This window comes from Zootoca vivipara, chromosome 14, assembly GCF_963506605.1.
Source record: "Zootoca vivipara chromosome 14, rZooViv1.1, whole genome shotgun sequence".
NCBI classification, from domain to species: domain Eukaryota; kingdom Metazoa; phylum Chordata; class Lepidosauria; order Squamata; family Lacertidae; genus Zootoca; species Zootoca vivipara.
Window position 1 is genome coordinate 21,081,114 of NC_083289.1, and position 17,172 is coordinate 21,098,285.

The 17,172-nt window shown below is 43.4% G+C and overlaps 1 protein-coding gene across 2 annotated transcripts in view; it reads left to right on the forward strand.

The window, feature by feature from the left end:
- Positions 1 to 17,172, forward strand: part of ADAMTS17 (ADAM metallopeptidase with thrombospondin type 1 motif 17) — a 164,433-nt gene that overhangs the window by 64,765 nt on the left and 82,496 nt on the right. For both annotated transcript variants that reach the window (XM_035130683.2, XM_035130684.2), the window contains exon 8: positions 6,483 to 6,588. In XM_035130683.2, coding sequence (XP_034986574.1) covers positions 6,483 to 6,588 — 106 coding nt within the window. The remainder of the gene's footprint in view (positions 1 to 6,482; positions 6,589 to 17,172) is intronic.

Here is a 17,172-nt window from a genome sequence, read left to right on the forward strand (position 1 = left end):
CCCAATTCTTAAGAAAACCTTTTCTAAGGACTTAGGACTAATAGGGACATATTTCAAATAGGCATAATGGTAAAAATGGACCTATGATCAGTTGTTCCATAGTATTATTATTCATGCATCCAGTTTATTTAACTTTTGTTATTCATTGTCCTATTTGTGTTATTGTCCGTTGTCTCCTTATTATATACAGTATATTTTTTAACGTTGCAAGTATATTTTAATATTTATGGATCATTTTGCTGATTGTGTTCTTCCATATAGGAGCCCTGATGTTCAGTTTTGTCCTCTGGATGCTGTAACAAACACCTCATCATGTAATTAATTAACTATACCAGATACCCATATAAGCCTATAATTCTCATGTAAGCCTGAATTTCAGCTTTCCTTGTACACCACCCCCTTAATCACTGGCAATTTTCACTTATTTTCTTTTAGCACATAAGAGTATGATGGCCAAGCTTTTCCCACCAAAGGTTTCAAAAACTGCCAAACAGCAGAACATGATGGAAAGTTGCCACATAGAGGCCCCTGCATTGTACTTGGCTAGCTAATTAAGTGTTAGTTTATTGGCAAAAGGTAGAAGATTTTCTACTCAACTGCATCTTCCAAAAAAGGGTAAACTATCTGCCCCCCTTTTAACATGCCAGTTAAGAAGGGCTTAAAATTGGTGCTTTACTGAGAACATGTCCAAAAGACTCTGAAGCTGAATTGTGCTAAAACAAGGGTTGTTGCTATGCTGCGTTGGCTTATTTCATTCTGATAGGATATGGCTCTCATTAGAGAAGGGGTTTGATTTGGCATCAAGCATGCTGGCATGTGTTAAGCACGTTGTGTAGCTGGGCTCACACCATAGGTGAAAAGCCCTTTGGGGCTACTCTAAAAATTCTGTGTCTGCTTTCCCCCCCAAGATACTGCTCCAAAAAAGAATAAGGATGATCAGAGAATCAGGAGAATTGTAGAGTTGGAAGGGACACAATAGCACAACCCCCTATAATGCAGGAATCATAACTAAATAATCCACTCTAAAAACCTCCACTGAAGGAGAGTCCACTGTTTTCTCAGGCAGTCCATTCTACTGCTGAACAGCTCTTATTGTCAGCAGTGGCGGAGGAAGGGGGGGTGCAGTAGGGGCAGTCTGCCCCGTGTATCACCACTGAGGGGTGCGTGACAAAATGCCAGGCGGCACTCACCGCGGGGCCTGCAGCGCACCCAAGACACACGTCTCTCCTGGGAGAGACACGGTGGCTTCGGCGCGCGCAGACTCCGCACTGCTCAAACGGTCTGCCCGCTGCCTCCCCCCCCCCTCAGCTGTAGGGCGGCTGAGTAGGAGTAGGCAGGCAGACTCTCAAGGCCCCATGGTGCGCGCCGCCCCAGGCGCCCGAGCAGCTTCCTTTCCCGCTGACTGTCAGGAAGTTCTTCTTAATGTTAAGTCTCGTAATTTGAACCCATTGGTTCAGGTCCTACTCTCTGGAGAAGCAGAAAACGAGCTTGCTCCATTTTCTATGTGACAGCCCTGTTGATGCAGTCTAGAATTGCATTACCTTTGGTTTTTGTTTGGTTTTTTGCTGCTGCTGCATCACACTGTTGACTCATGTAAGTTTGTGGTCCACAAAGACAACTACCGTATTGGCACGAATATAAGCCACCCCCAAATATAACCCACACCTTTAAAATTGGAAGGGGGGGAGAAAAAAGAAGAAGAAAACCCCAGAATATAAGCCACTTGATTTCTCGCTGTTCCTGGCCGCATACTCGGGGGGGGGGGGGCATGCTGCATTGCCGATGGCCTTTCCCCTTCTTCGCTCTCTCCCTTCCTGGCCTTGGGGGAGAGGACGGGGGACTATGCATGGGGCGGGCACCGCTTTGCCGTGCTCCTGCCGCTGTTTGCCGTGCGCTCCTGGATGAAATACTGTAAAGTCGCGAATATAAGCCACAATTTAACTTTTCGCAGTCGGAATTTGGGGGGGAAGTGAGGCTTATGTATATTCAGGCCAGTACAGTAGATCCTTTTCACATGTAAATATACTCTCAACCTGCCCTCCACGCTCCAAATCATGGATCTCCTCACAGGTGTATGCATCTGTTACATATAATGCTACTCCTTCTTCCTTAAATATGATGATTAAGTTTTCCTCCACACACGTCTCATGGTCTTGAAAATGATCCTACCTTTTCATGCAATAAGAACGTATAATGTTGACTAATTTCACAGCATGAACCCAAATACTGTATACAGTCACTCCATTTTGTATGAACACTCATGAGCCTTTGAAAGTTTTCACTGGTAAGGGGGGAATATATTTATTCTATTATTATTATTATTATTATTATTATTATTATTATTAATTTATTTTACCACCCTTCATCAAAAGATTTCAGGACGGTTCATAAGATAAATTCTATGTTATTATGTTATACTAGTGTCATTCAGCCCGTTTAGAAAACGGGCGCTAGAAAAGTGTGGGCACTCTGCACACGCTCAGAGGCGTTGCTGCCCGACAATGAGTTCCGGAGCGAGCACCGCTCCCGCCTCTGGGAAAAGGGGGTAGGGAGGCGAGACAAAGGGAAGAGGGGGGCTGATTCGAGGGGAGGGTGGCGAAGGAGAGAGCCCCCTATTCTTCCCCTCACTACACAAAGGCTTCCCCCCTTCCTTTCCCCAGCGCCGGCCAAGCCCTCCTGCCGCCGTCCCCTCACACACACACGGTCTCACCTAACCCTGCCTTTGTGGGCGCCTGGCAGCCCGCCCTTCGCCCTCCGCTTCGGCGGAGGAGAGAGGGACAGCCCTCTGCTCACGCCCAGAGGCACAGGGGGCGGGCACGGCAAGCAGCGCCTGGCCTTGAAGGGCAGGCCCCTCACGGAGGGAAAGCGCGCGAGGGGAAGGCGTGAGGGGAGGCGGAGTCCGGCGCCTGGGCCTAGCCGCCTCCCTCAGCCATGGTGCGTTTCGGCGCAGGCTTCACCTACGACGACGACGGGGGAAAGTCTGGCCGCCGGAGCCACAGCAGCAGGAGCTGGAGGACTGGGAGGCTTCGGCGGGGGCGACCGGCTGGCCCGTCAGCAGGAGCGCCACTACCAGCTCCTCTCCGAGCTGCAGGCCCTCGTCAAGGACCTGCCCAGGTGCGGGGAGAAGAAGCGGAGGCTGCCTCGCCTCGGACTCCCGCCGGCTGGGTAGCGCTCAGACGGGAGGCCACCTTTCCTTCCTTGGATCCCCACACCTGAGGGGCTTGAGGAAGGCCCCGGAGCCCGATGCCGCCCTCTTGGTCCGCCGCTGCCGGGACCTGTCCTTGCTGGACACACACACGTGCGCGCTCTCCCCCCCCCCGCCGCCGCCAACGCTCAGTCCAGCCAGGAGCGGCGGTTGGCAGCCGCAGGGAAATGGTAGGTGGGGGGGGGGAGAGCGTGCACGTGTGTGCGTCCTGTCTCTCCGTCCAATCCCTCTGTCTCTGGGGTACATGCGCAGTACCCCAGGGACACACGGGACAACTTGGACGCAGGGACAACTTGGACTTTATTATATAGGATTACATTAAACAACAACAACCTTATAAACAAACTGGGTGAGAATGGCCCCTGCATATTGCAGCTGGATCCATTGTCTCACTCTATTAAAGGCAACTGAACCCCAGGCCACCTCTGTGTGGGAGTAAGTGCAAGTAAATAGATCTCTTGTCTCTTAGCTGGGGGTGGGGAAACTAAGCTTGAAATAATTAAAGCTGCTATTGAAGGACTGTGGGCTTTAGTTCCCCCCTTTTCCAATTAAACAAGGTCCTAATTAAAGTCAAAAACAAAACAAAAAAACAGTCTTTAGATGGGTGCATGTTTTGTTCATACATGCCTGAAGTGTTTACCTAGCTTTCTGAATGTTGTGGTTTCAGCAAAGGTCACATTTGAAACCTTTTGGAAGCAGGTACCCAGAGAGGTAATGAAAGCAGAGTGAATAAAGAATACTTCCTTTTTGAAAATTGGAGTGGAAGTGACTACAGTATTTCCATCATATACTGGATGACTATGTGAATATAAGTTTATTGATTGCTATGACAGAGCCAATACCAAATCTGTTTTATGTTCAGACAGCTGATGCTCTTCTGAACACCAGATGCTAGGTATTATCAGCAGGTGATAGAGGGTAGATTGCTCTAGTGTGGCCTGTCTGTGGACTTCCATGAGGAATTTGATTTGACCACTGTTGGCCATCAGAATACTAGGCTTAAGTTGTCAATTATATGAACAGTTTATGCCAACTGCAAGCCTATGTTCCATTTGATTATGAGTTTACATGTTGGAACATGTGCAAAATATTTACACATATCCTACCCTGCAGCAATTGCAGCCCCTGAGCATGGTTTGGTGCTGGTGGTTTGAATCCCCGCGATGGAGTGAGCTCCTATTGCTCTGTCCCAGCTCCTGCTAATCTAGCAGTTCGAAAGCACGCCAGTGCAAGTAGATAAATAGGTACTGCTGTGGCGGGAAGGTAAACAGCATTTCCATGCGCTCTGGCTTCTGTCATGGTGTTCCATTGTGCCAGAAGTGATTTAGTCATGCTGGCCACATGACCCAGGAAGCTGTCTGTGGACAAACACCAGTTCCCTTGGCCTGAAAGCAAGATGAGCGCCGCAACCCCATACTCGCCTTTGACTGGACTTCGCTGTCCAGGGGTCCTTTACCTTTTACCTTTTATGCATCATCTAGTAATCAAAGCTGGATTTTTATTTTTTATTTTTAAAAAGCATAATCAATATCACAGAACATAAGAGTACAGTTGTATTTTCCAGATGAATAGAGAGTCAATAATGTCACAGAGAGGACATTATCACATAAAGGAAATCTCGCCAAATGGCATCTTCCTTACCCTTGGAAATGTGTGATTTGTGAGTTATTTTCACTGCAGTAGCCAGTCTACATTTTATTGAACCACGACAGGAGTTTAAGTTATGTACTAAACCAAATAAGTTCTCACTGCAGCCAACATCCATATAAGAAGTTCCTTAAATCAGAAAGTTGCTGTTTGATCATCCCACAAATTCAAAAGGGTAAATTGTGGGGAGGCCTGAATGGAAATGTTAATTTTTTAAAATATTTATTCCAAAACGTCAGTCCAAAATTTAGATGCCAGAGGGCATTCCCATTGGAAGTGAAAAAAATGTTCTCCTGCTACTGCAGCCACAATAACCTGTGGGGTATTTGAAGTCATATGAGAAACTGCACACAAGTACAGTGCCACCTGTGCAGAATTTTTAAGGAACATTCCCTTACATGAGCTGAGGTTGATTTATAGATCGTAGGTGCCCATATTGCATTCCACTTAGGGTCATCTAGGTGGAGGTCCTTCATGCAGGTAAGTTTAAAGCCTTCTAATGAGCCTTTAGAGATATCAACAAGTTCCTTATAAATGATAGACCTGGGATAGCTCAGTTGGTAGAGCATGAGACTTAATAATCATGGATTCAAACCCCATGTTGTGGGTTGTACTTAGATGACCCTTGTGGTCCCTTCCAACTTTACGGTTATATAAATTTATAACAGATACCAGTTTTCTGCCTTGATGACCCAGATTTAATAAAAATCCTTGAAATTTAGTGAGAGGTCTGGTCTCTTTTTGCTCAAGGGCAGGATCAGCCTGTAATTATTGTCACTTACAGATAAATAGCCAATTAAGCCCCGAATTTCCTACGACTAGCCTGACTTGCTATGTTTTGTAACTTTGATTATTTTGTTTTGTTTGTAATTTTGATTTTACATAAAAACAAAAACAAAGTTCGACTACATCTCAACATTCGGCTTCCATTCCTAGCTAAGATAGACCTATGTATCAACAGTTTTTATCCATCTTCATGAACTTGATTTTAAAAGAAAAAGCCACTTTACCTAATAACATCACAGTGTCACGTGGCAATAAATGTTAAAGGCTGTTGATACTTGCACCAAGAAAGTACTTCCTTTTCGTTTCCCTTGAACCTACTTCCATTCAGATTCATTAAATCCCAAGTCCTAGCATCCTAAAAGCAGGGGTGGATTGCCTGCGACCCTCCCGATGTTGAACTTCTATCAGCCTCATCCTCATTGCCAACAGTCAGGGATGATGGCAACTATAGTCCAGCAATATCTGCATAGCTGCCAAGTTTTCCCTTTTCTCACGAGGAAGCCTATTCAGCATAAGGGAATTTCCCTTAAAAAAAGGGATAACTTGGCAGCTATGAATATCTGGGGGGCTACAGTTTAGCCACCTGTCTTAAAGTAACTTCTCTCTGCTTAGTGTTTTGATGATTGTTCACGATTTTATATACCTCTGTCATACCCCTCCTTGTTTGGCATTGGATTTCCATCCTGGTGCACCTCCTCCTTGGAGCAATCTGTGAGCAAATTGCTCAGTATTATTCCTTAATGACTCATAATTTTATTTCTTATGACAAGCTGCTTCAACGTGTTTGTGAAAGGCATGAGCTGCTTTTGCTGGCACTGATGGAACCCTTCATTATCTTTTACAGGGATTGCCTATCTTGGAGGCATCTGCAGTGCGAAGAGGAAGTGCGTTCTTGCAGAAGACAATGGGCTGAACCTGGCATTTACCATTGCTCATGAATTGGGACACAAGTAAGAGGTCACCATTATATTTGCAGCAGTGTCTGAGGGTGTTGTAACTAGAGTTGTCCATACAGGTTATGGATTGCTGCTGTTGTTGCAGCTAGTATTCCTAGTGAAATTTCATATTTGTTGTGACTGGATGGTAATGAGTATTTCTTAAGCAAAGCGTAAGTGAACTTCAAAGAAAACCAAATATTTCAGTGAAACTAGTAAAATTTGTTCAGCATTTCCCAAGGCGGTCTCTGGATTTCACCAATTTGATATTCGAGGTCATTTTGAAAGTTCCCCCCCCTTTAGATGAATTGCCTTAAGGAATTCTAAGAAAAGGCAAAAGAGTTTCTGTAACACCAGCAGAAGAACAGCAACATTTCTTAAGCCTACCTTTGTACATTGCTAATGCACACTCTGATAGTCAATAGTAGAACATTTATTATAGATGAAGTTTATATTTACACAAAGGCAGCATTGACTGCCCCTACAAACTTCAATCATTTCTCTGCTGTCCAAAAGGCTTCTGGATTTAGCAAATAATAGGAAATCAAAAATGCATTTTTAAAAATCCAAATGTAAATAATTGTTCAGGCTCGGGGCACACAACTATTTATTTATTTGTTTGTTTGTTTGTTTGTTTTTTGTTTGATATAGCATGTATTAATCCATTAAAAAAAACCAACTCACATTGGTTTTCCACTGATAAAAATGACTATGTACATTGAGCTTAAGGATAAAGAATTTCAGTAGTTATACATCAGTGGAGTAGATGCTTTTAGGTAAAGGTAAAGGACCCCTGGACAATTAAGTCCAGTCAAAGGCGACTATGGGGTTGCGGCGCGCATCTCGCTTTCAGGCCGAGGGAGCCGGAGTTTGTCCACGGACAGCTTTCCAGGTCATGTGGCCAGCATGACTAAACCGCTTCTGGTGCAATGCAACACTGTGATGGAAACCAGAGCGCACGGAAATGCTGTTCACCTTCCCACTACAGCGGTACCTATTTAACTACTTGTACTGGCGTGCTTTTGAACTGCTATGCTGGCAGGAGCAGGGGCAGAGCAACGGGAGCTCACCCCATTGTGCGGATTTGAACCGCCAGCCTTCTGATCGGCAAGCCCAAGAGGCTCAGTGATTTAGACCACAGCGCCACCAATCTTACTTGGCTATGAGTGATTGCCAAAGAAGAAGATGCTTTTAAGGAGGGTATTTATTTTTCATACTTTGCAAGGATTATTGCAACACAGAATGCCAAAGCAGATGCAATATTATTTATGAAACCATCAGTGCACATGCCCCAGGAGATTGCAAACATTTTTTTTTTGTCTTCAGGGATGACCGCCAAGGAAACAGAAATAGTTGCCAGTTGGGCAACTGCAGAAGCTTGTGCTGATGCAGAAGCTGTAAGCTCAGGTTTCTCCTTGTATGTGAGCAGGCTTATTTGATGGTGGAAAATGGTTTCGGAAAATGTTCGTCAGATACATTTTGCCTTACCATGGCCTTTGACATCTGAAATGTGTGTTTTCAGGGGCCCATCTATTCCTGTGATTGTAATCTCTTTAAACTGTTTTCAGTTTTGCATTTGGGACCTGCTGGAGATAGGTGGGTAAATAATATTGGTGATGATGATGATGATGATGATGATGATGATGATGATACAGCAGACAGCATCAGATACCCTACAAGTGACTGGTGGTGAGCCAGAGGTACCACCTTTTCTGGAGCATTGAGAGGGTCTGTGCATGATTCTGCACAACTTCCTGGAGGGGGGCCCTCTGAACAATGAGTCCGACACCCTTTTGGTGAGCAAAGGAATGAAGAGCAACTACATGGAATCTAATTGCATGTATGTTTACCCAGAAGCAAGTCCTCTTGGGATCAAAGGGTTTTACCCCTGGGAAAGCGCACATGGAATCACACCCTTGGTTAGGAATGCAGACTGAGGTGCTAAGCTAGGGGTGCTGAACCTTTGGCCCTCCAGGTGTTGCTGAACTACAACTTCCAGCAGCCCCAGCAAACAGGGTCAATGGCCAGGGATAATGGGAGTTATAGTTAAGCAACATCTGGAGGGCCAAAGGTTCCCCACATCTGTACTAAGCCAACAGCTTTAAGGAAGATATTGATTTTGAGGTTGGGAATTCCTTTTCTGTCTGTTAGCAGAACAACTGGAATAAAGTTGATGGAGTCCAGAGAAAAGAAACCTTCCTGATAACAAACTGAACAAGAATAGGGTATGATGAGGAGAAACTTATTTGCAGGCCTAATTGAGAGCAGGGAGACACATTCAACCACATAAACTGAGGTAAACCTCCTTCTCCCTCCTGCCACCTGCCAAATCTCAACCATCTTTTCCCTTCCAAATGACTAGAACCTCCAGACAATCAGAGTCCTCTGTCAGCCAGACCAGTAACAGAATTAACCCCTTAAGTCACACACTGATTGATTTCTTGCATTTGTCCTTCCAACATTGTCCCTTCAGCTACATTTCCCACGAACCCACTTTACGAACTTCTGCAAAAGGTCAGAAAAAGAATCAATGATTCTATTTTAAGCTCATACACTTGCATACCACAAAAACTAAAATGAAAAGGGAAGAAGGGAAAAACCCTCAAAAGAAATAATTGGACACAGATCTGCAAACATTTTTACTGGAAACATTTTAATAACAAATATTTGCTTTAAAGTGAATCTTTAAAAAAAATCATCTTTGCTGAGTTTAGAAGCAACTTTTCCCCAAATACATACAGTATGTTGAATACTTAAAGGAGCGGGTGAAGTTTGTATGGGGTTCAACATCATGCCTTCATGTAAAAACGAACTCCACTCATAATAATCATAATGTTTTTTAGGCTTATTGTACCTGATAGTGTTCAGTAACTGTAAAAAAGAAATACATGGCTTCTCAATTCTTGATGGAGTACTTGGGGCAGGTACAGGAAATATTTCAACTCCTACCAGACTTGACAAGATGAAAACGAATGTCCTCTTCCCCTTCTGTTGACACTGAAAAGCGGCCGAGCCAAACTGGGAATGGTTTCAACAGAAGTGAACGATGGGAAGCCTTGTTTTTATTTGAACCATATGAACCAGGCTGTTATATCAATTCTCAACCTTAACAACACACTAATCTTTGAGTTGGAGGGTGAGGACACCATTGTTCTATGTCAAAAAGATATTGTAGCTCAGTAGTTTTCCAGCACACCCAAATGAGGAGTCCACAATTATCATCACCATCATCAATATTATTATTTATTAGATTTCTTAGACATGGTTTACAAAACAGTCTCAATGTGGTGTACAGGCAGTTTAATACAAAATATAAATAAAAATATAGCAAGGACACACAACCATTAAGCTTACCACTGTATACTAAAACCACACCATTCCACAAAAACCTGAAACACCACTCTCATAACTTCCAGTTAGTCTGATGCTGGTAAAAAAAAAACCCCAATCCATTAGTCTCGTGATCTGGTTAGGTACTTGTCAGCTAAGTGTTGGGTCCTGAGTTGTGTATGGCTTTATAGGTTAAAACCAGAACTTTGAACTGGGCCTGGAAATGAATAATTAGCCAGCGCACTTGGTCCAGAATTGGTCATACATGGCCAGATTGGCTGGGGCCCATTATCAGTCTGGCCACTGCATTCTGCAGTTTCCAAACCATCTTGCAAGGCAGTCCCATATGTTATTGTAGTAACTTTACCTGGAGGCAGGTATTTTGGCACCTGAGGCAAACCACAAAATAGGTTGCCCCCTCCCCACCAAAGAAAGAGGGGCGAGTGAAGATCTACATCAGCAGTGAGTTGGGGCACACCCATTTGAAATCTGTCTCAGAGCCACTTCTTTTGTTACCTTAATGACCCATGCTTTGAGGGCCATTACCTCACCAGGAAGCTAACCTGGCTATTCCAGGAAATGAACCTCTGCTGGATCCAGGAATTAGAAGGGGACTCAGGCACACAGACCCACCCACCCCCCACAACTCATAACAGTATGTTTATAGCTGTAGTATGGTTATGTTCTTGTTTGTACCTGGTGCCTTCATTACATATCTTTATATGTAGGCAAGAAATGTTTCTCTACAATTGGCTTTGGCCAATTAAACATTCTATGGCCTCTTAAGCTGTGAATGGGTTTATTTTATTTTATTTCATTTTGTTACTATGTTTTTCTGTTTTTATATTGTAAAATGCCCTGTGATCCTTGGATGAAGGGCAGTATAGCTATATAATAAATAAATAAATAAGATAAAAATAAGATAAAATATATATACCCGGAGATTCCAATGGAGAAACATAACGCAGCACATGTATTATGTCTGATGAAAAGTTAGGCACCCTCCCCCAAAAGTTCTTTGCCAAAAATACCTAATCTTCCATATTTGTAGCTTTCAGCAAAATCTCTTGGTAGAGCTTCCTGGTGTGGGTTAAAAGGGTAAGATGTATTGCTGCTTGACAGGAGGAAAAACAAATGATGTCTGTTCAGATCAAAGTTTCAGTTTTGGCATTCACAAACAACCTCGGCTGTTACGCTGTGGAAAAAGTGAATGAGCTTACTAATTGATGTGTCGGATTCTGAAATCCTCCACTCGTGTTGCTTGGATTTACTGCAAAAACATTGCTACAGACAGCTGCTTTATAAAAAGTTTCAGGCAGAGTTTATTCTAATGAATGAATCCATTAGAGAGCGGATTAGTATATACATGAAACATCTCCTTGTGTATTGAAACTATAGGTTCTCACATTGCTTTCTTTCTTTCTTTCTTTCTTTCTTTCTTTCTTTCTTTCTTTCTTTCTTTCTTTCTTTCTTTCTTTCTTTCCTCTGTTCTTAAAAACCCCCACCTCCTATGGAAGTTGTATTTTTGGAAGGCCACATATTTATTTATTTATTTATTTATTTCATAAAATTTATACACTACTTGATTGTAAAAAACCTTAAAGTGGTTTACAAAAAGATAGAACAATAAAACCGAGGAAAAAATAGCAGCACACGGAAATGCCGTTTACCTTCCCACCGTAGCAATACCTATTTATCTACTTGCACTTTGACATGCTTTTGAACTGCTAGGTTGGCAGGAGCTGGGACCAAATAACGGGAGCTCACCCCATCGTGGGGATTCAAACCGCCGACCTTCTGATCGGCAAGCCCTAGGCTCTGTGGTTTAACCCCCAGCGCCACCCGCGTCCCAGTAATAGTGATTAATGGTGGATTTATTCTGCTTTATTGGTTGCTCTTTGATGCTTCCCCTGTGCTAACATGTTTTTGCTGTCCGGAGTGGGCTATAGCGCAACACAAGCGGAACAAAAATAGTCCAGAACTTTTGTGGCATAGAAAGTTATGGGAATTTGGCAGGATGTTACAGCATATGCATTGTGTGGAAATGAAACAGTGTGACTGCCTAAAAACTTTTGCAGATGCAAATGGTATTGAAAGCGGGACTGTGTATGACCACTCCAATAGCATAATGAGCACAGATCATTGTGAATTTGCAATAAAAAGGAAAGAGCCCATAAACTTTACAGAATGTTTTATTGGCCAAGAAAGAGAAGGAAAAAACTACATGGTTCGGTGCAACTTCTGGTGGGTACCCTTCCTGCCCTGAGGCTTGCACACAAAGATCTTCATGTAGAGCAGAGGAATGCCATGGTCTAAAGCAGTCTTCTGCAAACCCAAGTCCCCTGTGCAAGTCACATCATCCCTAAACATTGACCATGTTTGCTGGGGATAATGAAAGTTGTAGTCCAACAATATCTAGGGGCCTAAGGTTGTGGAAAGGACATTCTAAAGTTAGAAACTAACCTATTTAAGCACCCCAGACTGTGGGTGCACCCTCCCACACACATTTGCCAGGAACCATCTCTAAACTCCTATCCCAATCTTTCTTGTAAGGAAATGTATCAGTGATTTCTATCCTGCCCTGTGTTTGTTGCAACCAGCACTCTTTCCCACCCACTACAGTCCTGCTTCCACTAAACCCTACATTATTCATCTTGCTATCTGCTATGGCCAAAATAAACATAATTATTTACGTAATGTTTGTGGACTTAAAAAAAAATTGATAGCAAATGCTGCTTGTTTTTGCTTGCACGATTTCCACTGCTGACCTCAGACAAACATGTGAACTGCGGCAATTTCCATTCCTGTTTCTGTTTCCAACAGAAACAGACATTCCTACATGCACTGTCCTCATCAGGCATAGAATCAGGGAACAGAGACACTCAACATGCCAGCAACGTGCAACCTTTGGATTGGCTAGGCCTAGTATTAAATGCCACAGGACAAGCCTTCTGTCAATGCCTGCTCAAAAGCCTCCTGCTTGTTAATCTCCGCACTCCAGCACAAGCCCTCACCTCCAGCAACAGACTGCAAAGCCCTTGGGTTTAGGCAACACACATTCCAAGCCTTATTCTTAGTTCAACTGCCTTTGGTGCATATTGAATCAGGCAATCTCATTTGCCATCTCTCTCCCCTCCCCCTTTTCATCACTGTGTAATTATTTCCTACTCCCAGGAGATGGGACCGCTGGGACCCCTTTCATTAGCTTGCCATGTCTGATGCATCTTGTTGAACTGAAGGTTTAGATGAGAGCTTAGGGAGCTTGTGTCTGGAAGACTTTGTCACGCAGAAGTCTGTAGGAGCAGAGAAAGATGTTAGAACACAACCACAAGGCACAAGCCTGAGAGCGACTTGTCTCCAGCAGTTATGAGGCCTGTACCAAATTACATCCCACTGCACACAACGTGGGCACACAAGTGAGTTTTCTCAACTCCCCAAGCAGGAAGTCGAAAAAAGCAATTATCCAGATGTGTGAAGTGCAGAGATTTGCCTGTAATACATATTAAAATATTGAAATATTTCGCAAGGGACCCTTGGAACAGCCCAGAATAAATGGGAGGGAGATTCCGGTATCTTGGCCACCACAAACAACAAACTGGCTGGTGGCCATTTCTTTTCTTTAGGTTTCCTGGTTGCTGGCTTCACTCAGCGTTGCACAGGCTACGTTGCAGACATTAAGCCAAATAATGAAGCAGGCCAGAGAGAGGATTTCTGGAATGTCATGACGACGACTTAGGGATGTTTGTTTTAAAACAAACAAAAAATCCCTCATGTTTCCCCTAGAGGTATGTTAAGGATTTTAGTTTTCACTTACAGATGGCTGTCATTGCATGAAAAACAAAAACTAGACTCTCCTTCTGAGATATATGATTCAGCATTGATAATATGATGCTCAGCACCTCCCCTTTTAACTATGATTTCCAAAGACACATACTGCAGAAATTCTGCTGGCACAATATGTTGAGGTTCCTAAGAACAGGCATTTCAAGTGGCAATAGCAAACTAACAGAGCAATCCAAACTATAGGAAGCCAACATAACTTACGCCAGGGCAAATCATGCTGGTATAATTTACTTCTATTCCAGATTCTGTTTAGGAGCAGAGCCGGGTAGATTATGGCAGTGCTATTTACTGTTACTCCAAACTTCATTTGATAGCAAGGCTACTGGCAGAGCCTGGCAGAAGGAAAACAAGCCTTTAAAGTAGTTTGACTTACACTACCCCTTTTGCCAGTATAGCTTCCTCTGGGTTGTTAGGCCACGTTACTGAGTTGAACAGAGTTTGGAACAGAGGTAAGTCTACCCTGCCCTACCCTGCCCTGCTGTCGCCCTTCCTTCGGTATACTGTACTCCTTTTTCGGGAGTTGCCATTTCTTGATATCTGTATATTCCCTTAAAACAATAGGTTAATTTGAGGTCTTTCCACTGCACTTCTCTAGAGTGGCTGGGGAAAGCCAGCCAGATGAGCGGGGTATTATTATTATTATTATTATTATTATTATTATTATTATTTATTGCCCATGTCTGGGAAACCTCTTGAGTATGCCCATGAGTTTGCCCATGTGCTGTTTTGATTTTCTGCTATTTCTTTTCTACATTTTTTGTCCTTTTAATTATTAATTATTTTACCCATAGAAAAATGGAAACATATTTTCAGAGTTCATTTGTACTCTGTGCTCAGCTTGACAACACTAAAAAAGACAACATTTGTTTCTTTTTTACACTGGTTTCATATTCCAGGGTGACATTTGCAAACTCCACAGATATCATCACTCTGACGATGGCAGCTGGGTTGCGTTTAATGTAAGGTTGCCACTTGGGTGCTTCTTATTGCCATCTGTTGATTTATTTTCTAATTATTTATTTAGAATGCATTTCACTACATCATACTTTGCTAATCGTTCTGTTTGCACAAGCATTTCAGCTTGCCAGATGAAATTAACCTGCGCCCCTTCTGTGTTGTTCTGGGGATTCGCCAACTGCTGCCCCCAAACCAATTGTGTGGGTGCAGGGGAGAAGAGAGAGGAGAAAATCCAATTGCACAAGTGGGATTCCTTGCACAGGGTATCCACTGACAAGGCTGGTTAGGTGAATCCCATCAACTGGAACAAAGGAAGTTGCCTTATACTGAGTCAGACCGTTGATCCCTCTATCACAATACTATCTACACTGACTATGTGCAGTTTTCCGGGGTTTCAGTTCCCTCCTAGCCCTTCCTGGAGATGCCAGGGATTGAACCTGGGACCTTCTGAATGCAAAGCAGATGCTCTTCCACTGAGCCATGGCCCTCCCTCTCATTTGTGTTCATTTCCCCATTGAATATAGCCCAGTCTTTCTCTTTTGTTGGCTTCAGGCCATTGAGGTTTAGACCTTTGTGGCGAATGGGGGAGGCCATTGCTAAAATTGCCTGGATCATGAATCTTGTGTGAAATCACAGGCTGCACTAACTCCACACTTCACCATCCACTTTCCAGTCTCATGCAGTAAATCCCAGCTACCCATATTTCCCTTTATCCACTTCTGTGTCTTTTGTGTGTGCCTTAACTATGATAAGGCTATCATAGAACAACTAGGGAAAACTTCAAGGCAATGTAATGAGCAAATATCCCTTCCTTTAATGCCATCTAAGCATGCTCTTCAGCTGTTGGCCTTAGAACCAGGAAAACCTACTAAACCGCTGGGACAATAGAAGCCACTAGTGTTTCAATTAAACATCCACACTATATATGTAAGATTTGTTTTCCTTTGAGAAACAAGGCATACATTTTTACCTATTGCACACGCTAACTTGTCTTGCATCTGCAGTATGCACACTCTGCAAACAGTTGCATGGAAAGCATTCCTGCTCTACTTGGGTTTGCGTCATTGGGCAAAGGAGATTACTGCCAACAAAGGCCATGATGGATTGAACCAGAACCATCCTGGCACAAAACAGCTGTAAGCTTTGCCAGCTCATTATAGCCTAGCTATTCTGTGTGTCTTTGGCTTACTCAGCAGAATGAGCCCAAGTGGGGGTAGACAGCTGAGCTGCAGTGCTGTTGATTAAACTAAGATTATTTTGGCTAGGTTTCTCAAAATGTCTCAGCACTCCTCGCATTCTCCACACAGTTCCAGTATGTTGAAGTAAAACTCTGCAAGATGCTTATAAACAATGCTGTTTTTCTGGCACTGGGACATTTCGCTGGGAATGTTGGACACATACTTAAGGAAAAGCTTAGAGGAAGGGGGTAGAATTGGGGAAACTTGTTCCCCGTGGAATACAGAAGTCACCAGATTCTCTTCCCACCTGCAACTGGATAAGATGCTAGAGGTCAACAGTTGCTGCAAATCGTGGTGATAAGGAAAGAAGGTAGATTGCTTAACTATTAGGATGTAATGCAGACATCTACACATCCTCCAACCATTATCCATTAGCTATCTTCTGATCACTAATAGTAGCCCCCATTTGCCATAGAAGCCAATAGGGAAGGGTGTGCCCAAACAACAAATCTGAAAGGGGATATGTGTTCCTGGCACTGATACAATCCCAGAATTAACAAGCAGCTACATTTGTTCTGGGGATGCCTGGAGCACATCTGACCTTCAGATCCACTATTTGGGCACACCCTTCACAATTGCATTCTATGGCAAATTGTTATTTGTGTTGGCAGGCAGAAGAGAGGATATGGACAGTGGTTGGGGGTCCACAGAACTGTGCAAGTAACTCTGTGGACGCTTTGGACTTGGGTTTGCTTTTTTCCAAAGTGACCCCACTTGCCACATGGCAAATTGCTTTTGAAATTAAAGGCCCTTTTAGAAGCAGCTGGTGATATGGCATTGGCCTGCTGTTTGAGGGGAGATAGTTCAAAAATCCAGCTCGGTGTAGCCAGGCCCTTGGGTAAGTAGCTTTTAGTTTATTCTCCTGCTTTTGCTTTTTTTTACCCTTCATTGTTTTTGGTTATGTTTTGTTTTTTGCTTGCCAAAGCAGTTTTGTGCAGAAGATCTCGACTATATGAATAGAAGTACATGCAGGACTTACTGAAAAACATACCTCTGATATATTGGGAGGAAAGCAACAATGTTGGCAATAAGTTACCTGAAAGGGGGGGGGGGACTGGCAATTGACAAAGAGGCAATCTATTCTGCTCTTGGCAATTCCTTCTTCAGTACATGTAGATTGTCTTTCCTTGGGCTTTTACTTCCTTCCTTCTTCTCCTCCAAGTCAGTTAGTGTTAGACTTCTTTTTGTTATAACCTCATGTCTCCATGATGGCCATATTTGAGCTTGCACC